This window comes from Patella vulgata, chromosome 2 (genome assembly GCF_932274485.2).
Source record: "Patella vulgata chromosome 2, xgPatVulg1.2, whole genome shotgun sequence".
Taxonomy (NCBI): Eukaryota; Metazoa; Mollusca; class Gastropoda; family Patellidae; genus Patella; species Patella vulgata.
Window position 1 is genome coordinate 27,200,505 of NC_065880.2, and position 21,940 is coordinate 27,222,444.

The 21,940-nt window shown below is 34.8% G+C and overlaps 2 protein-coding genes across 2 annotated transcripts; both read right to left on the minus strand.

The window, feature by feature from the left end:
* Positions 1 to 270: 270 nt before the first annotated feature.
* LOC130010385 (probable serine/threonine-protein kinase nek3) lies at positions 271 to 11,732 on the minus strand. The gene is made up of 5 exons (XM_050534604.2): positions 11,494 to 11,732; positions 9,437 to 10,030; positions 6,951 to 8,620; positions 5,175 to 5,210; positions 271 to 4,492 (listed from the first exon to the last, which is right to left on the minus strand). The coding sequence occupies exons 1-5, from the start codon at positions 11,609 to 11,611 to the stop codon at positions 4,421 to 4,423; spliced, it is 2,490 nt and encodes an 829-aa protein (XP_050390561.1). The 5' UTR covers positions 11,612 to 11,732; the 3' UTR covers positions 271 to 4,420.
* An 11-nt stretch (positions 11,733 to 11,743) lies between these two features.
* Positions 11,744 to 21,816, minus strand: LOC126809816 (protein NPAT). The gene is made up of 7 exons (XM_050534603.2): positions 21,642 to 21,816; positions 20,303 to 20,473; positions 18,499 to 19,575; positions 17,769 to 17,916; positions 17,065 to 17,173; positions 15,533 to 15,742; positions 11,744 to 12,310 (listed from the first exon to the last, which is right to left on the minus strand). Exons 1-7 carry the CDS (start codon positions 21,697 to 21,699, stop codon positions 12,194 to 12,196), a joined length of 1,890 nt encoding a protein of 629 aa, XP_050390560.2. The 5' UTR covers positions 21,700 to 21,816; the 3' UTR covers positions 11,744 to 12,193.
* Positions 21,817 to 21,940: the final 124 nt, after the last annotated feature.

Below are 21,940 nucleotides of genomic sequence, written 5' to 3' on the forward strand. Positions count from 1 at the left end.
CAATTGACTTAATGACAGACCTTATGATACAGCACGCACATACTAACCATTCGGCCTCCAACCCCTGCATAAAAAAACAAAAAGACATACCGGTCTTGTACATTTGGCCCCCAAATTTTTAATAGCCAAAACAATCCAGAGTTTGTGTAGTTTCTGTAATGTGGGCATAATTTTCTATGCTCATGTGCTTCTATACATTTATCTCAAACTAATAAATGACTATAACTGTTTTGGCAAGTAAACACTAAACATATTTTGAACAGTTTCAAACTTTTTTATTTTTCTATGTACAGTAACAAACAAGTGTTAACAGTTAACGTTAATCAAAATGATTTTTTTAATTCTTACATCTGATAAATAAAAGTAGACAGATAACTATGAGTAATATAAAATAAATTACATGAATTTCTTTAAATCTGATACATTTTTACATGAAAGCAAGACAATGTATATTTTGCCAAGAAAATAGTATTAATATTTACATGTGTATTCTAATAATTCAAGTGACCGGACATCTGTGATTAATGTAAATCTGTCTGCCCTACTTTCTACATAAAGGAATAGTTAGATAATATATTTGATAGAGCTGGCCTAGTGTTACTACACATGCCATTCCATCTAAAATGATGGAAAATACTGAACAAAAAGAATTTATATCCTAAACATTGCAGAGTATTTAAATAACACAAATAAATTTCATATAGATCAGTAACTTCTGCCATAACTCTGGATGAAATTAACAGACATTGTTAAAATTCAATAGGATTCTTTATTTCAAAATACTGCATATAAAGATCATACCGACTGGATGATAACTTTTGTGGTTAGAGTGTTCAAATCCTTCTACAAAGTGAAACAAGGACCTTAACTCGAGAAGCAATTAATTAAAATTGTTGAAATTCGATAAATTTCTAAATTGTACTCATTTAAATAATGCATATAAATTTCACACAGATTGGTGTAAATTAAAGAAGTTTTTGTTCAGGTACTTATTTTCTGAAATTGAAATTTTATTCACAAGGTTCTACAAAGTAAAACAAGCGCCATGACTCTAGAAGTAACAAACAGAAACTGTTGAAGTTCAATGGGCTTCTTCACCTCACTAACGTAAAAAAAAACCCTCAAAACATATAAATTTTAAAACGATTGGATGATAAATGTTGTCTGTAGAGTGTTCGCAAGAAATTGTAGTAGACCGACCTGGGACTAAAAAAAAAACAGAGATGAGCCAGAAGGTTAATAAATTTTTTCCTTTTTATTTAAATTGAACAAAAAATAAGTAATTAGAAGTGTTCTTTAGATAGAAATTTTGACAATAAAAACAAAACAAGGGCTGACCCGTGAAACAAAATAAGGACTGGACATTTAGATGATTAAGATACATTATGTAAGATTTAAATAAAGACCTTACCATTATTGCTATAATATACATGTAGTTCAAAAACAAATAATGAAAATTGAATATATTGAAAATTTCATTCAAATTAATTTATTCGGAGCAAAGTTATGAGTGTTTGAAGATATAGCATAGATCATTCATTATCATAGCAACGGTACTTGACAACCAAGACTTGGCCCTGATTGTCCATTTTATCGTTCAATCTTGTGGATGTTTAAATCCATTTAAAGGAGCTAAATCTCTATTCTTTGGCAACTAGAAATGGACTGTACAAATGGGTTGCAACACATAATAATGTAATATGAATGTATATAAACTAATTTCTTATCAGTTATGGTTGGTGAAATATGCCAAGAGTCCAAATTGAATGGCAGTCTTTGGCGTCTGGTTATTCCAATCTACACTGGTAGTATTCTCCTCTGGGATATGTTTAGCCTCGTTCATTGAGTCACTTCATTACAAATGGCACTCGAAAGCATTCTAAATCACGATTTGTGTGCCAATTTTAAAACTTCCATTTTATTGTAAATATTGGATATCAGAAGCCCTTATTTTCACATAAGATAACCTCAAAACTGATTTAAATTGACCAATAAGTCGTGTTTGCAATGTTGAAGACTGTGGATGATATTGAGTTAGAGACTTGCCTCCTTTAAAACATGGCCATCCAATGTCCTAGAGAATTGATTATAAGCTTGTTATGATAACTTAATTTTTATAACATTCAAAGCCAAAAGAAAGGACTGCATTAGACAGATTTAGCTCTTACATAACGCATCTTCAACAAGTTAAATGTAAAAATAAACTTAGGTTAGATGCCATCTTGGCCTCGATGTCTATGGATATAAATGAGTTATCCTTTAGCTCTTAATGAACCACTATAAGAGCAAAAAAGATGAGAGGGTGAAGTCAATAGAAAGTAATGGGTTCTCATTATTTTCTATTGACTTCACCCTCTCATCTTTTTTGCTCTTATGATGGCCATTGATTGATTGTAACAATTTTTTGAACGATAAGCATTTTGGGAAAACTAATTTTTACTGTGTATGGTCTGAAGCTGAAAGTCTGTTATGCTTTTTATTCTGGAATGTTGTGATTGATTATACATTGTAATATCTTTTCTAAATTCTAATCTGTTAGATACAAGAAAGAGTCAAGAAATTTTAATAATTTGAATAACTGATAGGGATGACTCTCTTCCAACATATGGATTTTGATTAAAGAATCATATATCATGGGTTGCTCAAACAAAAACTTTGATGACTGAAAGACACCAGAAAAAAATCTTATAACTTTAAATATATATTTAACTCTCAAATAATTATTTTCTAAGAACACAAGAAATTTGATTAGATTGTAAAACCCATGTCCATAAATTTGCTGTCTATACAAAAACACAATAAAACAACAAAATAAAAAATAGAAATAAATATTTGCTTTGAAACCATAAACAATGGCCGACAAAATATACTTTGATTTACCACTAAAACATATTGTCATAGTAACCAAAAATAAAATAATGTAATGTAGGTTTCTTTCACCAAACTCTTTATAATATCAAAGCGGCTGATCAACAGTGATTGTGATTTGCATGTTACGCACATCTAATTTTAAATGGCTATATCCACGATAAAAGGTACTCAAATTGATTATTTATCATTTAATTAATAAAACAAAACCAAAATATTAAATGTAGATTATCTCCTTGGATTCAATCAGATTAAAAAGGCTATTCAAAAGATTACACTTACAGGTGTAGCTAGCTTGTTTATATTGTATGTAGAGATTGTCAAATTTTGAAATCAACAAAAAAAACCAAAACATTTTTGTGCCAATATTCTTTTTGTTATCATATTTTAAAATACAAGGGATTCAAAACCCCTTAAAGGACGACAAGGGGTTGTAATCGATCTCTAAAATTTACTATTGTCCAATATAACAAAATATTCCCCGTAAATTTCACATAAAATAAACCGACAGTGAAGTATAAATGTTTTCTTGTAATTTAATCCATTAGCACTTGGTACATGTAAATATAGACTACCCCAGTTGCTTGAAGAAAATCAGAGAAAAGTACATCCCTGAACAGATCGAAACTGTTGTCCCCATAGACCACCCGAGATACATTATAGCTTACCGTATTGTGTGTGTCACAGCTACGGGGTGTTCTAAGGAGCCCTGGCTAGGGCAGTTTAGTGCTAAGTGCTCACACAAATATTCATATGCCAGTAGCTGTACAGGGCTATTTCACTGATGTTTTGGGGTATTCATTATTCAATGTCAATTGAAGTTAATAAATGAAATGGGGTTTAACAGCCTACTGTTGTGCAATGACAGGGTCAATGAAGACAGTTGAAATTAACAAATTAAAACTAATTCTGTCTTTTTTTATGAAATATTGTATATATTAATTTAATGAAAACAACTTAATATTCAAATATAAATAAAAAGGTCAGGTTACTCAGTCAACAACAGTTTAAATTCAACTGCATTTGAATCAATGTTTGTGAGAAATATTTGTGAGCACCTTTGAATCATTCCAGTGTTTTTGTTTAGTTTACCCAAACTGTTCTTGAAATTTTTGTCATCGATGTTGAATGGCATCTAGCCAATAAAAACTGTCTATTCGATTAGGTGAATAAATATGGTATCTTATCCCAAGTGATTTTGTATTATAAAAAACATGGAATGGTTCAACAGAGGTTAGAAACATTTTTGTGGATGATGATGCTTTCGATAAATTGTGGCATGGTCAGCGAGTCACCTTTTTGAAACTCTTAACAATAGAAATTACTACTGTTTATTAGACAATCATATCAATGTTATGATATGCCTTGATCAGTTCTTATTCCATTGGTTAACAAGCCTGATTATTTATGATTCCATTGGCTGACATGCACTGATTGTTTATGACTTCATTGGTTGACAAGCCAAATTGTTTATGCTTCGATTGGTTGATGTTGATGTGCTTGTATGCTTCCATTGGTTGACAAGCCTGAATATTTATAGTTAACTCTTTTATCATTTATATTTTATCTTAGACAAAAGGGCATCAATGTTCACAGATTTCAAATCAGGTGCTTTTTTTCTTTTCTGAAATACAAAAAAATAAGAATTACATGTAATTTAATGTTTAACATTGTAAACCGCTATAATTAAATGGTTCATATTTAACATTGTACGACTGTTATAAATGGTTCATAATTAACATTTCACGACCACTATAAAACATTATGTAAGAACTGAATCTGTCTATTGCAGGTCTTTATTTGGGCCTTAAATGTTATATAAATAATTATTAAATTAGACATTTATTAACATAACAAGCTGATAATCATCTCTTGATGCCATCGGATTGCTCAAATCTTAAGTAGATTTGACTGGTTCGGAAAGAGAGAGAAATGGGGTTTAACGTCCACTCAACACAAACTTAATTGGTCATTTTGGGACTAACACATGGTTCAATTTTACTTTAATAATTCGCTTGAGGGTAGGGTCTAATAAGCAGTGGGAGGAAACTGGAGGACCCAGAGAAAAACCACGAGGTTGGACAGGCGACCCTACTCCTTGTCAGATACAACTGGGGAATCGAAACCATGCCAGTTGACTCAATGACAGACCTTATGATACAATGCACACACGCTAACCATTCGGCCATGATTCATATTCAACTTAGTAAGATGAAATCAAAAGTTTATATTTAACCTATGACCAGTATAAATGGTTCATAAATGTATCTAAACCAATATAAATGGTTCATATTTAATGTACATACCTTTTTTTTCTGTACTATATTTGGAGAATCTGCTGACTGTAATAGATGAAATACAAACTCAATAAGATAGGTTGCCAGGCAACGAAACATACGCCCACAGCAGCAAAATCGTCCGAGCGGTCGACAAGGGTTGTCGCATATTTATTCCTTTGTAGGTAATTGGGGGCCTTTACAAGACAGTTCCATACAGATCAGATTATAATTTTTGCCGTTTGAGGGTTCACAAGGTTTTACAAACTGAAACAAGGGTCTCAACTCTGGAAGTAATCTACAGAAATTGTTGAAATTTGACAGGCTTTTTCGTTTTACTAATTTAAATAATGCATATAAATTTCATACAGATTAGATGATCACTTATGTCATAAGGTTCACAACCGCCATAACTCTAGAAATTATTGACGGAAATTGCTGAAATTCAACAGACCTCTTCACAAATTTAAATGATGCATATAAATTTCATACATATCGGATGATAACTTTCATCAATCGAGCATTAACAAGGTTGAACAAAGTGAAACAAGGACCATAACTCTAGACGTAATAAACGGAAATTTCTGAAATTCAATAAGCTTCTTCGTTTCACTAATTTAAATCATGCATATAAATTTCACAAAGATTTGGTGATAACTTTTGGCGTTAGAGCGTTCACAAGGTTCAATAAAGTGAAACAAGGGCCATTACACTAGAAATATTAAACGGAAATTGCTGAAATTCAATAGACTTCTTCGTCTTACTAATCTAAATAATACTTATAAATTACACGGTTAAACAAAGTGAAACAAGAGCCATAACTCTAATTTCCCTAATTTAAATATTGCATATAAATTTCACAAAGATCAGATGTTAACTTTTGGCATTAGAGCGTTCACAAGGTTCAACAAAGTGAAACAAGGGCCATAACTCTAGACGTAATGAACGAAAATTATTGAAATTAAATAGGATTCTTCATCTCACTAATGCAAACAACATATATCAATTTTAAAACAACTGGATGATAACCGACAGACGGACGGATGGGGGCAACGGCAATAGAAATGTGGACGTATAAAAATCGAATTACAATATTGTAACAAAGTGCCTACAAAACACTCTTACCGTAGCCAAACGTCAGAGATTAAGCACCATTCCCCTGGCTATCAAGTGAACAGCATTTCACTCATTGGTATGTATTTTATTTGATCAATGAGTACAGTACATGTGCATGAATTAAAGATACATTATGTAAGATTTAGATAAAGAACGGACCATTCTTGCTATAATAGTTCCAAATAATGTAAATAATGTAAAGTGAAAACATTGAAGATTTCATTCAAATTACTTCATTCTGAGCCAAATTACATGTATCACTGTTTGTAGTTTTGACAGTATCCAATGCCATCAAGAGTTGATTATGGTCTGGATAAGTTAATTAATGGCTAATTAATAATTTAGATAACATTTCAGGCCTAAAGAAAGACCAGCAATAGGCAGATTTAGCTCTTGCATAGTGTATGTTTAAATAACTGAAACATACAGAAATGTCAAGTCACGCTAAACTTCATTGGATTAAAAGACCATTTTATTCGACTTTGAATTTCTCGAATATAAGGCTTCATTGTGGATCTTTTTAGCAATCAGTTGGCTTTAGAGTCAGGTTGTAAAAACACCTTTTATGCAAACTACCAATTTACTGTCCCAAGATTCGAACCTGTGACATTGCAGGTTTAAGTTCAGTGCCCTCACTACACCACAACTACAGCTCTCGTTTTGGTGACATATATTTATAAAAGTACAAACCTTCCAAGAATCGTTAATACTCGTATCTATGGCTTTTCTTTTACCATTTGTTGTCTGCTCTGTTGTCACAGGAGGGGGAAAAGCATTACTCGGCATTGCCAAGGACAATGAGGCCAAGACTTCTGCAGCTTCATTTGTTTCCTTCTGTTCAAATGAAATGGCTGCACTATCCAAGTGTGATATGGTACCAGTATTAACGTTATCTGCAGTATTATCAACACTTTGAATTACAGGAACACTATTACTCAGACTACTGATGATTTCAAATTGTTGATTAAATTCTTTAGTGTCTGCGTCCAAAATATCGACGATTTCCGGTGGAACATTCACAATTTCAGATGGGGTATTCACCGGTATTTCGGGAGGCACAATTTTTTTCGATTTTGATGTGGTGCTTTTCTTATGACGTGATGTTTTTGTCTTTTTACTTGCTTTCCCTTTTTTAACCAAAGGTGAAAATTTAGATAACGCTGATGGTTCTGCCGAAGCAGGTATTTTCGTTGAAACAACTTTTTTAGCGGCTGCTAATATTTTTGGGGAAGGTTTGACCTTTGTTTCTGGCTGATCTAGGTTACGCGCTTTTCTGTGTTTTCGTTTCCCTTTAGGTACTAAAGTTAGTGGCATAATTTCTTGGGGACTTAGTCTCTGTATGATTAATTGTGGGGATCTGCTTTTGTCAGTGTTGTTGCTACATGTATTTTCAGTGGAAGCTGATTTCTTTGCTATAGAAACTTTAGGTTTCCAGTCACGGACGTTGGCATCTGTAAGACTTATCACAGTTTTACCACCATTAGATACAGTTGAAAGTGCTGTCGAAGAAAGATGTGTAATGGTCGCAACTCTTCTCATTTCAATTTTGGATTTCGGCATTGTTATGGGATTGTCTTCACCATTAACAGCAACAGCTTCTGGACCAAAATCTAGGTTTCGCACATGGCACAGCCTTTTTGATATTACCCCGAGTGGCACTGCCGTAAAACTTTCTTCGTCAGTTGACCCATGCACAATGGAAGGTTTATCATCATGGGGATCCAAAGAATAACAAGTCGGAGCTACTTTCTCCTTTGATAATTTGGCAATCCTCGGCGATGCTCTCGTAGCCCTTGACGCACAAGTAGTGTTCGGCTTTCGAAATTCTTTATCTGGGGATTTGATAATAGTTTTTGATAAATTACACGGAGGGATAGGAAACTGATTATTAGGGGTACTCGAACTTGATTGGGAGTTCTGATTAACTGGGGTTATAGGTGATAATATCATCCGATTTTCCTCGAGAGCTGTTTTTAATGAACGTTTGTTGTGAAGTAGCAAATTTTTGCCCCCAGGTGACATCGCGATATCACAGACACTAGTCTCACACTGTTCCGCTTGACTAAGCTCTGGGTAGGAGTCGGATATTATCTGAATACTGTTTGACTCGGAAGTAGCGAAACTTGTGTTTACATTATTCACAGGGTTAAACTGACTAGTAGGTGTTTCACAATGATGTGCAGATGTTTCTTCAAAACCATTAGATATTTCGGGATTGTGTTCTTGTATTTCAAATGTAGTCGGGGTTTTGTACGATTCCCCACAGACAACATAGCCATTGTATGACATCTCATTTGCCTTTTCTGGTATAACGACTAAAGGCTTTTGGGGTGAAGCAATTTTTCCAATATTGGGTAAAACTGAAAAGAAATAAAATTATTGATGTAAGATCCATTTAAGGCAAATTCTGTTTCTTTTTGTTTCATAATAGGTAAGTGCTGTACATGTATGTAACTGTAAGAGGTGGTGGAGCTGTAGGGCACCGGCCTTTTGACTGGAACCTGGTACACATTGGTGAGCACTCACTTTGTAAGTTGGAATTTCAAGAAAGCCTTAAAATAAAACCCCACCAAGTATTATTATTGTGAGACTACCATCGGAGAGAAATGGGAATTGACGTCATCCACTCCACATAAGCTAGGTCATTTCCAAACAAATATATATATTTATTTGAATAATTTACATGTATACAGGTCATGGATTTGTAACAGTGGATTAAACACAGCAGGTTAGGCAGGTCAATCTACCCCATGTCACATTGCCAACTCTTGCATTAGTGACAGATCTTATAAACTAAAGCAATGCTCACGCCTCACAACTAACATAACTGGTTCCATACACCTGGTAATCTTTTTATTCTTGTTGGGGCAACACTATTCCAAAAATAAAAGCCTAAGGCCCACTAAGGGTCTGTAATTTGAGTAAAATCAATATTAACCATGTATTTAACAGACTTTTTTTTTTGATGATGTCACGACTCACAATTGCCAGATGGCTGCAATTATGACTAGAATCATTTGTATATGGAAACAGACATCCCGGATTTCAACTGTCAAATCTAATCCTAGCCACATGACAATTGTGTTTCGGTATTTATAAGAACCTCTATTTACCACAGATTAATATTTCAGGTATATTTTCTCCCCCAGTAATTTAAAAAAAAAAAAAAAAAATACCTTCATTTCCACAAAGTGGTGTTGGTGTAATTCTTTTAGGTCTTTTTGTTTTTGTCTCTGAATTTGGACGTCTCTCTGATGGTGGTATGAAACCAGGGTCTGGTGATGCAATGGATGTTATTGATATGGCGGGTGAGTTCAGATTTACTAGGTTTTGGACTGTTGAAGTTGTGTCTTGTTCTACCAGCGTGTTCATTGATGATTCGCTTAAAACTGATTGTGGCTGCTGGATCGTGTAATCGTGATTTTCAATATTGTTTAAGACTGGATGATTGTCAGTACTTTTTAGTAGATTTATGTTACCAGTGACTGGCACTGATGAATAGTATGTGTTGACGTGTTCGATAGAACTACAGTTAGAGGTACTATTGGTGATAATAATACAGTCTTGCTGAAAATTTGAAGCACTGTTTATAAGATTAGAACTTGAATTGTTAATGTTTGAATTGTTACTATTATCATTGATAGGCAAGTGGTGCGGAACATCATGATCAAGATGTCCGTTCTGTAGTAAAATTGGTTGGTCACAACTTGAAACGTTTCTGTTCTTGTCCTCATTCATATAATTATCCACAAGTTCTGGTGGTGTATGCACTGAAATAAAAAAAAACCCCAATATTTTACATAATAATGACAGTTATTTGTATCCATCTTCTTTTGGCAATCCTTTTTGTTTCTTGATTTGACAACAAAGTTCCATTATGTTACATGTATAATAAGATTATATGCACAATTCCATCATAATAAGTCCAGCTGCAGAAAAGTAGGACATTAAATCCCAATTTGCTTCAATATGAAACAATCAGGGGCCATAATTCAGGAAGTTATGATCTGATACGCGCTAATATCGAAAGGAACCAATATCTTTGGGTTATAAACATGTATTTCAAGTTTCATCAAAATCGAATAAAAATTGTGACCTCTAGAGGGTCAGGGGCGGCCATTTGGTCCGGCAGTTTTAGTCCGATTTTCACGAAATTCGAACTCGGCCAAAATTACGGTATAACAGTGATATATTTGATTTTTATAAATCATATAATAATTGTGACCTATAGAGGTACATGAAGCTAAAAACGTGATTTTTCGTACAATCAGGGGCCATAATTCTGGAAGTTACGATCCGAAATGCACGAATATCGAAAGTGACCAAGGTCTTTGGGTTATAAACTTACATTTCAAGTTTCATCAAAATCAGAAGAAAATTGGGACCTCTAGAGGGTCCACAACTTTGATGTACCATATTTTTACGCTATATGAGTATGCGGGGCAGCCATTTTGTCTGTCAGTTTTGGCCCGATTTTTATGAAATTCGAACTCAATCATCCTTGGGGTGTAACGGTGATATATTCAAACCTTTTTTATATATCGGATAAAAATTATGACCTCTATAGGGTCCACAAGCTAAAAACACGATTTTTCGTACAATCAGGGGCCATAATTCAGGAAGTTACGGTCCGATATGCGCGAATATCGAAAGGAACCGAGATCTTTGGGTTATAAACTTATATATCAAGCTTCAACAAAATCGGGTAAAAATTGTGACATCTATAGGGTCCACAAGCTAAAAACGTGATTTTTCATACAATCAGGGGCCATAATCCATGAAGTTACGGTCCGATACATGCCTATATCGAAAGGAACCGAAAATCTTAGGGAGCTAAACCTATATTTCAAGTTTCGTTCAAATCGGATAAGAATTGTGACCTGTAGAGTGTCCACAAAAATATGCAAAATGCTGTCAAGACTTATAATTAGAAAATTTGGAATTTTCATCTTATACCCTACAAACCAAGCAAGATTTACAACATTCCATCAAGAACTTTGTCCTGTGCTGTGTTCATAAGGATTCATAAGTTTGATGTGAACGGGAAGATAACTCTGAAAACAAAATATTTGAACTCTGACTTGTTCCTGTCGTACGAACAAATGAACAATCCCTGTGAATTTGAACTGTAGTCTTTTCACAAGAAAGTTTGGATTGACGTAGATGACAACAATATACATTGTAAGTCCATATTAAATGTGGTTAAAAAAAATGAATATCTGTGTTAACTTACAGCCTGTTTCTTTCTGGTCATTGTTATCTACTTGTTCATTGGTTGGATGTGATACTGATGTCATCATTTGGTCCATTTCTGCATGTATTGATGATTCTTTAGCTAAAGTATAACACATACATAGTAGTAAAAGTATTGTCAAAGATTAACCCTTTAGCACTTGGTACAAGTATATTTTAACAACCCCACTTCCTTGAAGAAAGTGGATATAATTCTTACTCACTGATATAACTGGACAAGCCACCCCCCCCCCCCCCCCAAATCCTGTTCTTCGAATTTGATTGAGATATGTGAATACGGCAGTATATTAGTTTTTGGTATTCAGATGACTTTTAGGGACATTTATGGAGCTCTATAGTTAATGACGGTTTAAGTGCTAAAGGGTTAAAGCTACTTCAAGGGAGAATAAAAATTGGTTCTTTTAATTTTACTATAGATCTAACAGTGGCTCAGTTCAATCCTGGTGTCTGCTGAGAAGGTACCTGGAGATTTTTCAGCATGGCTTCGCCTTGTAAGTGGTGTAGTATGGAAGGCCTGACAAGGAACAGCAGTTAGTTGTTCGAATGGGGCAAATAAACAAGTCCCATGTACACAATGGCATGTACGTAAAAGAACTGCTTTGTAGTCTAAATGTAATAAAGCCATAGCAAACTTACTGTGTAGAAATCTTATAAATAAGATTGTCACCTGACCTGATAGACTACATGGCAAACTTACTGTGAACAAAAAAATTAAATACGGCTTCAAAAGAAGGATCATTACCAGTAACATCAGCTATATTCTTTATAATTAAATCACTCATAGAATTTACATTTTCCTGAAAAGAAATAATAAAACAAGGTTATACATTATATATTACACTGAATTCAGATTTTGTTTTATGTTTAGTAATTCCAACTTTCTGATTGGAAAATATTGCTCGAATCATGCTAGCAAATAGAAAATGTTAGATGATTTGAACATGACATTTAAGTCAGAAACTTGTAATACAGCATTATAAAAACACAGTATATATTATGTAGTAATATAGCAACATAGGAATTAAACATTTTGAGTAATAACTTGTTTCAGTTTCTGAGTTCCAAGTCCAACCTACAGCTATCACAAGCTATAACTTATACTCTTCAAAAAAAGTAGGGGATATTCACAAACAATGCAAAACTGCGGAAATGCACTGCTGTATTTATTAGAGGTAACCAGTGTATGTTAATAACAGGCCAATTGCCTACACATGAAAATAAACAGTTCATATGGGCGGCTTATCTGACAGGCCCCATTTCACTCGCAAAGAGATAAACCATTAAAAGTGAAAATGGAAGTTTTTGATTTCTGTCTTAATAATGAGTAATTGCTCCACCAATCCTCAGACATTCAGCAATTCGTCGTGGCATGCTCCTAATCAACCGTCCAATCACGATTTGGGGCAATCTGACCCACTCCTCTTGCAGTGCACGGCAAATTCTTACAGGGTTGGTGTTTGACGTTAACGTCAACGAACACGTCTCCCGATCAAATTAAACTTAACACGCTAAAGCAAAGATACACTAAACAGTTAATCTTATGCAAGTACCGATAGGAAAGCAAACAAGGATAAATAAACCAGAACGCGGCAGTTTTCATCAACCCTTTCTTGACGTGTCAAATATTGACAATGAACCCCTCCCACATGTATGGCACAATTGCGTGTCGCATGTGCAGCTCAGTGGTTCTGTTGGGGCGATAAGTTCTTCATCTGTGAACATACTCTCAAAGCATGTCAAGTGTCCATGACTATTTATCATATCATAACCTGGGTATTTGCACTTCAATATCCCCTACTTTTTTTGAAGAGTATATATTGGAGTTATGCATGTGGCAGTGTATAATGTTGTTATTTTGAAGAGGAATTTTCACTCCAACAAATTAATTTGATCCAAAGTTTCATGTACAAGCTCGAATTGAACATAAAAATGGAAGACATCTTAGTTAGTTTTCAGATGTGAATTTGGATGGAGGTCAAAAATACTGTTTTTAATTTATTACACAAGCCTGTAATCCAACCTGTTACGGCTTATTGGGTTCATGTATGTGGTTTCCCAAGAGGAACAAATTGATACTACTTTCAATTTACATATTTTTAAGGCAATAGACACTTAGGTGAGTAAGAATTGAGCGGAACCTCATTCGAAATTTTGTGGACTGGATTCTGAAACAATGAGAGGAAGATCAGGACAATTTGTTAAAATCCCATCTTTAATATATACTATTCAAAAAAAGTAGAAGAAATTTGATTTTGGGGGCATAATACTAAAATATGCAAATGACTACGAAAAAAGTCACTATAGAACCTAACAGAAGAAACATTTCCAGTTACATGTGACGCCCAAACGCACCAATAGCTACCGCATGGAATGCAGGTGATGCTTGGGATCATCATGGGGGTCCAACCCAAGATTTGCACGACTCTGACTTTGAATGCTACAGTCATTGTGGCATTGAATTCCAGGGTGGAAACATCAGTTTAATTGTTTTAGTGACCAGAAAACAAATTTTGATATGCGTCAGCTTACCCAAAATGAAAGGTTACGTGCCCTTGGCATGCTACAGATCGGCACAACACAGGCGGTTGTGGCGCGGACGATGAATGTTTCTCAGTCTGTCATAAGCAGGCTATGGTCTAGATACCGTGATACACAATCTGTACAGGACAGACCACGCTCAGGTCGACCAAGGGCGACAACTCAAGCCCAGGATCGATTTATCCGTACCTTGGCCTTGAGAAATCGTGTCATCACAGCAAATCAGATCAGAGCTCGTCTTCAAACAGACACTGGTGTGAGAGTGAGTGGCCAGACGATTTGGAATCGACTGCATAGGGGTCACCTTCGCGCCCGACGTCCTCGCGTGATCCCTTGTTTGAGAGATCATCACATTCAGGCAAGACGTCGTTGGTGTAGGGATCGTCAACACTGGGATAATCGACGCTGGAGCAATGTGATGTTTTCAGATGAGTCAAGGTTCACTGTTGATTTTTTGGACAGACGTAGGAGGGTGTGGCGTCGTCGAAACGAGCGCTTCCAAGACGTTAACGTCATCAGACATGATCGATTTGGGGGTGGTTCTGTTATGGTGTGGGGAGGCATCACTGTTGCTGGAAGAACGGCTTTACATGTTGTTGCAGGGCGTGTTACAGGCCAGTACTACCGGGACAACATCTTGGCAGTCCATGTTGTGCCGTTCGCACGACGTCATGGCCGCCGTTTCATCTTCCAGGATGACAACGCAAGATGTCACAGGGCCAGGATTGTTACAGGTTACCTCCAACAACAGAACATCACCACATTACCTTGGCCAGCACTGAGTCCCGACCTCTCCCCCATCTAGCATGTCTGGGACATGCTTGGACAGAGGTTACGTCAACGTCAACAACGTCCTGCCAATGTCCAAGAACTTGCTGCTGCGTTGCAACAGGAATGGGACAATCTGGACCAAAATGACCTTAGACGTCTCATTAGGAGTATGCCATGTCGGATCAATGCTTGTTTGGCAAACAGAGGAGGATTTACCCGTTACTGACTTGGTTGTGATGCTGTGGTAACTTTGCTGTTTGACCCCGGGTATCATTTTACCCTTATAATGGTCAGTCTGTGCCTTACTTAGTCTAACGATCATTTGGAATAAATCGATGAATGTGAACTTCATTTCATTTTGTCATTTGTTTCTTCGTCAGTTTCATTAGGTGACTTTAATAACACTTAAAAATCAAATATCCCCTACTTTTTTTGAATAGTATATAAGCCGCATTTTACTTGACTCTTCTTCTGCATATGATCAGTAAATCAAATCCAAAAGAATTCATCTACATAAAACGATGGCAAAAACATAAACACTGTTTCAGTCAGTCTACAGTTTACTATAAAATCTGCCAACATCACCAACATACATGTACATGTAATTCTGAATTTGACGGAGGATTGTCTGATCATATACAGAACATGAGTTATCTACGGTAATCCCTATGTTATTGAGTGGACAAGGAATTTTAAAAAATAAAACCTACGCTACTGCTAAATGTATGATTGGAGTTTTTATCAAGGGGAGGGAAGTCTGTGTTGTTCGGAACAATAAAAGTTTCATCTGCTGCTTTTTGACTACACTGATCAACAACTGCCAGCTCTAGAGATTGTTTTCGTGGTATCAGTTTCTTATTGATGTCTTCGGCCAGTTTTTCATGAAATTTTGTATCTTGTAAAAGTCTTTCCAATAAATCCTACAAATGCAGAATGAACGATTTATTACAAAAAATAGCCAGAGTTAACTCAAATTAGTATGGATAATACTATATGTAGTTATACTTATATGCATCTCATGGCATTATACTAATCTGATTGTTTATCGTCTTTTTTCAATAAAGACGGCCCGAGAAAAACAATCAGATATCTTCTGCAGAATTTTCCATTAGGCTGACAGCTGTGTAACGAACTGTGATACTTAAATTGTTTTAATAAATAGTTTTAAACTGTAAACTGCCTTTTAAATAAAAGCAAGTTTCAATCAAATCTGGGTATTAAATACCGCCGCTGCATGTAAGGTAGAGTCCTTATGGTCACTAGGAAATAAAAACAAACAAAAATGAAGTATTAATAATGTAAATATTGTAGACAAATGAAACAAGAATTTTAAATCTGTACAGAAATAAACCAAATATTTGTCAGTCTAACTGAGTAATCAGTTAAATTCTCTCAATTCCTTGAAAGGTACATGTATCAATCAAAAACTTCAGTACACCAACAGAATATGATACTCTTTTAACCGAGACATTTTGTTACAAATGCAAGGCACGTTCAGAAATACTGAGACATTATCACTGTAACCCGGGTATCATTTAATCTTGTGTATCTAGCGCTAATTTCTTTCACATTCGTTTAATATCAAATCTTAGTTTAAAAATTCATAAAAATCATTTAAAATCATCTAATTTGTGCTTTTGTCCAGTTTAAAGTCTAATTTACAAGTATTTCATTTCCTGACCACTATTCAAAAATTATCATTATACATCAAAAATCAATTGGGTTGTTTATTTTTTTAACAGTGATCGAGAAATTTAACACTTGTAAATTGGACAATCATTATAAAAATTGAATGGACAGAATTTGTGTGATTTTGAATGATTTTTAAACAAAGATTTGATATTGAATCAATGTGAAAGAAATTAGTGCCAAATACATAAGATTAAATGATACCCAGGCTACAGTGTAGGATTTGTTGACTCCAGATCAAAAAGCCAATAAAAAAATTGTGTGATCAGAAAATTCTGTGCAAGATCTTCTGACAAGCCTTGATTATTGGTACATGTACATTGACTGGCTGTCAAATCAGGTTCAAGGTTATGTTAATGCTGCATGCATTTGTACAGAACACATTTTTCTTCAACATGTCTTTTGAGAACAATAAACAGAACGAAACTAACAAGATTCTAATCAGATTGATTACCTCTGTTTCAGCTTCTAGACAAATTTCATTTTGCTTCATTCAGACAAAGAAGTAAATAATAATTTTTATGTTTGAGAAGTTTATCATGTTAAAACTCACCGGATACTCGCTGGCTGTATGTTCCTCTATTTCAGGTTTAAATGGTTGAAACTGTGAAGTTGATGAGGTTTCATGACCGCCTATTACTGTGTGACGTTTCGGAGGTTGTCTAAAAATGTAAACAATCAGTTATGGGTCATTCCTTGTCAAGTGGACCAGTGGTTGTTGGGTGATCCCCTCAGAAAATTATGAAAAATATATGTAACATGTTTTTTATAATTTTCTGAGGGGGTCACTCAACAATTTTCTTTTTTTTCCCCACACAGCCTTCTTTCCTAACTGGGCGTTAACACCTATTTCATTTATTTCCTAACCCAAAAAAATGATTTATCTTTAGAGAGGATGCTGAGGTTGGGGCCTACTAGGATTCATTCTCCTTTCAAGACGTGAACATAAATATTATTCATTTGAACATTATTTTGCAGAAAAATAAACATTTTGTTTTTATGCACCAATACTCCACACTCTCTTAGAATTTGGTCCACTTGACACGGATCATGTTACCCATAGACATAAAAGGAAGGATATGGTAGACCTTAGATATTATTTGGGTACATGTGGTACAGATTTATTTTAATAATTCCCTTATATGCAAGCAGATGTCTTAATAAGTTTTCAAAGTTTATCAGCAAGAGTGTAAATCAAATTAGAAAAATTCAGGAAAATTCATTAGCAATGTCCAGGTGGTTTTCTTAAATTCTCACCGTTTTCTACGTGGTGATCTATGATGATGTGGATGATCGGAATGATATTGTGTAAAAGTTTTTAATGGTGTGTTAAACTGGGATGTTTCGTCTATTGGCTGGAAAGTTTTATGTGGTGAAGTAGGCGGTGGTATCATCTCTTGAACTTCTAAAACAAAATAAAATTAAAATCTAAGATTTGAAGGAAGTAAAATTAAAGACACATTAGTTAAGAGTTTAATAAAGAGTTGGTCATTCTTGCTATAACAATTCAAAAATTGATGATAAAAAAGAAAATATTGAAAATTTCATTCAAATTACTTCATTCTCAACCAAGTTATCATTGTTTGTAGTTTTGACAAGATGTGTGCACAGTGGTAACTAGGGCACTGGTATAATCGGGACTTTGCCTCGCTTTCCCATTTTTAAATTAAATTTTTAAATGGCGATTATGGTCTTGTTTTGTTAATAAATGTCTAATTAATAGTTTATATAACATTTCAGGCCCAAAGAAAGACCTGTAATTTTAATTCACTTGCGCGTAGGGGTCTTTAGCAGTGGGAGGAAACCGGAGGAACAAGAGAAAACTCACGAGGTTGGACAGGCGAGCCTACTCCTTGTCACGTACAACCGGGTAATCGAAATCATGCCAGTTGACTCAATGACAGACCTTATGATACAGTGCGCACGTGATAACCATTCGGCCATCTAACTCCCACTTTGGAAAATGGGCCTTGGGGTATGTCAATACCTTCAGTTGATGGTTGCTGAGGTTGGTTGTAATAACCAGGTGATCGAGATACACTTGAAAGATTATTAAACACTTGACTGTTCTCATCATTTGTAGCAATGCAATTCGACTCATGCTCACAGTTCTTGATCATAGTCTGCTGTTCCAGATCACTGTCTATTATAGTTTGCTGTTCCAGATCATTGTTCTTTATCCTAGATTTCTGTACTAGATCCCTGTTCTTTACCCGTGAATGCTGTTCCTGATCACTGTCCACACTGATAGGAACATTTTTCACGGAAACAGATACTGAATTGTGGCTTGTTGGTTCAACATGATCACTGTCAGCACTTGAATTATTTCCCCCGTTAAAACCATCACTTTCGTGCAGAGAAAATTCCATCGACTCATTCTCTTTTTGTTCTTCACCGATAACTAGACCCGTAGAACTATTAACACTAACGTTTGTACTATCATTTGTACATGTACGCTTCGGGGATGTACATATTTCAGATCCATTTTTCTTGCAGTCTAACACATGCCTACTATTTTTGACAGCTGACACAGAACGAGTTTGTCTCCGCACTACATCACCTGGGCTTGAATTATCAGCACTTTTACTGTTAGTTTTTGTGGCACTTGAGGATTTTGTTTTGGTAGCACTAGTACGTGATTTATTACGTTTGGAAGCAGAATTATTCACAAGGGGTGGTGTTAAATTAGGCGGGGATACAATTTGGCATGATGATGGTGATAATTTTAATGTCGAAGATCTAGAGAAAGGCTGTTTTTCATTATTGCTATTGTTATATGTTACATTCAAATTTATCGTATTGTCTAGCAAGTTATCTGTCTGACTATTGTCAGACTCCCAACCCTCATCACTAAGTTCACTGATATGTACAACATCAGTATCAGTCAAATTTCCAACCACAACCTTTTGTGTTTTTCGCTTTTGTAATGATTTCTTGGTTCGAGTTGATTGTGTTTCAGGCTGACGGATTTTACTCTTTGTTGCTTTTTTTAATGATCTTGTAACATTGTCAAACTGTTTCCATAATGAAGCTGTTGAAACAGTCCATTGGTTGCTGGCTGTATCTGAAAGTTGAAGAGATTTAAAATATTTAACAAACAAAATAAAAACATTCTGTTTCAGAGATATTATGATTATAATTTCATTTGTAGATGTGTGTTTGTTCTCTAAGTTAGAGCATGTCCATATGTAATGTGTATAATAGCACAATTATCGTTTGAAATCAAAAAAACACATTAGAATTAGATCCAACAGAATACATGTACTTTTTTTTTGTTTAAATCAAAGAGATTGTTCCCTTTAATTGTGTACTTAACTCTGTTGTTCTCTAGAGAAGTTTGCGACACCTACATCTTTTCTTTTTACAATTAAGACTGACCTCCAGTCTGTGGAAATATTATTTTGTCTTTTTTGCATTGGACTGAGAGAAACGGGAATAAAATATTTGTCTGAATTTTCTATAAGGATTGACATTTCAAACAAGTCACTTATTGCCATAGCAACAATTTCTACTAGCAACTAGCAATACATGTACGTATGTATATGGAGGCTTGCCTGTTGTCAGTAATACTGAATCAACTTACGGCATAATTTTGGCTGGATCTAGACAGTAAAACCCATCACTGCTCAAATTCAAAAGGTCCAGTCCTTAACATATATAATATAGTATAATATAGTGAGAACAGGATTACCGTATAGACAACAGGATTACCGTATATACTGTAGTATACAGTCCTAATGAGTTATTGCCTGTGAAAAACACAAGGCAGTTTTATTCCTAGAAAATTTCACCTTGTAACTTGTAAGCAGCATATTCATTGATAATTGCAATCAATGTTAAACCATTGATAGAAGTGGGATAATTTAATCCTTTTTTCAATAAAGCTGAATATTCCACCAAATCTTTACTTTCCTTTATAAAATATTTAACTGTCATTTTACAACCAACATCTTGTAGATATCCTGCAATACATAAATTAAGTTGTAACTGTTGGAAATACAGAAAAGTAGAAGATACATGTACATGTACCTGTAAGGGAGAGAAATCGGGTTTAACACCCACTTGACACAAACTAGTTCATTCGGGTCTAATATATGTTCTTTTTTATTTAAATAATTAGCTTGTGTGTACGGTGTACATGTAGGTGTCATTAATTAGCAGTGGGAGGAACCTGAGAAAACCCACGTAAATGTATGAATAAAATGTTGCTTAATGGCATGTCATCACCAACCGGGCTATATTGTGCCAAATCCTTGTCACGTAAAGTTGGAGAATTAAACCACCCCACTTGACTCAATAACAGACCTTATGATCTACTATGCACGAGTTAAACCAATCGACCCCCCCCCACCACATCAAAATCATAGAGAAGAGAGATATGGTTTTAATGTTGACATAAAAGAAATGGTCATTTTGGGATTAACAAGGTGATTTTTCATTCAATAATTTGCTTGCGAACAGGGGTCTTTAGAAGTGGGAGAAAACCAGGTAGGCAATTTGAATTTTTGTCACACCTAAACCACAATTTGAAAAGATGACTGGCATTATTATCCACAGTGTATGCATTATCCATTATGAGTATGACCACTGTCATCTGTCATACCTGTATATCAACTAATTCAGTGTGCAGTTGGTTAAAGTGTAAAGTACATGTATGTATCAATTTCACACAGTCATTTAATTTATCAATATTAATTGTAGTTGGGTGTGACAGAAATGTAATAATAAATAAATAACAATAATCAGTTGTTGTTTTAAAGAAAAATTTGACAGTTTTGCTTCTTAATGAATGACGATGTAATTCACAGCTGCATCTACCAGAAAGAACTATAAAGTAGCATATCTTTATCTCTAGACACGCAGGGTCAAGAGATGAGGTTTCTTATCTATCTAGTCTACCTCCGCAAGAAGACTCCTGTCCTCTGCTGAGAGTTTTCAATATGATAATTATCATAATGGTCCTTTCATGTAGAATTATTTAGTTTTATACAAATACATCTGGACTATCTCCTATATGAGAAAAAGTTTACATACACATACAACTACATTTTGTAGTAAATAAAACTGGAACTGGAAAATGAATGTCGAGTTTGAAAAAGAAAGACAAAAAAAGAAAAGAAGGAAAGTTACCCAAAACAAGCCTTGCTATTTCCGAAGGCAAGAAATAATGCTGCTGCTGATTTTCCATTTGGTTTTGAATGGGTTAATATTTGGTTAATAACGAGGGAATTAATACTAATGCATTATTTCAACAGTCTGATTACTTCATTTTGATAATAAAATTTCCAGTAATTTTTAAGTTAGAAAGGGCGGTCAATTTCACAGACCAATTGACGATTGTCGTAAAAGTAAACAAAATAAAACATTCTACTTGAACTCATTTGTGGATCTATTGACATTCTTAGTTTTTTTATGTAATTTGGATTAAA

What these genes read in the sequence shown, in the direction of transcription:
- LOC126809816 (XM_050534603.2), bottom strand. Translation starts at nt 21,699, where the DNA reads ATGGAAAATCAGCAGCAGCATTATTTCTTGCCTTCGGAAATAGCAAGG. An exon ending in AGATCACCACGTAGAAAACG is followed by an intron (nt 17,174 to 17,768) that starts GTGAGAATTTAA and finishes TTACATTTTTAG; the next exon opens with ACAACCTCCGAAACGTCACA. An exon ending in ATACAGCCAGCGAGTATCCG is followed by an intron (nt 15,743 to 17,064) that starts GTGAGTTTTAAC and finishes CTGCATTTGTAG; the next exon opens with GATTTATTGGAAAGACTTTT.
- LOC130010385 (XM_050534604.2), bottom strand. Translation starts at nt 11,611, where the DNA reads ATGTGTTATACTTTAGCTAAAGAATCATCAATACATGCAGAAATGGAC. An exon ending in TGACCAGAAAGAAACAGGCT is followed by an intron (nt 10,031 to 11,493) that starts GTAAGTTAACAC and finishes TTTTTATTTCAG; the next exon opens with TGCATACACCACCAGAACTT. An exon ending in ACCACTTTGTGGAAATGAAG is followed by an intron (nt 8,621 to 9,436) that starts GTATTTTTTTTT and finishes ATTTCTTTTCAG; the next exon opens with TTTTACCCAATATTGGAAAA.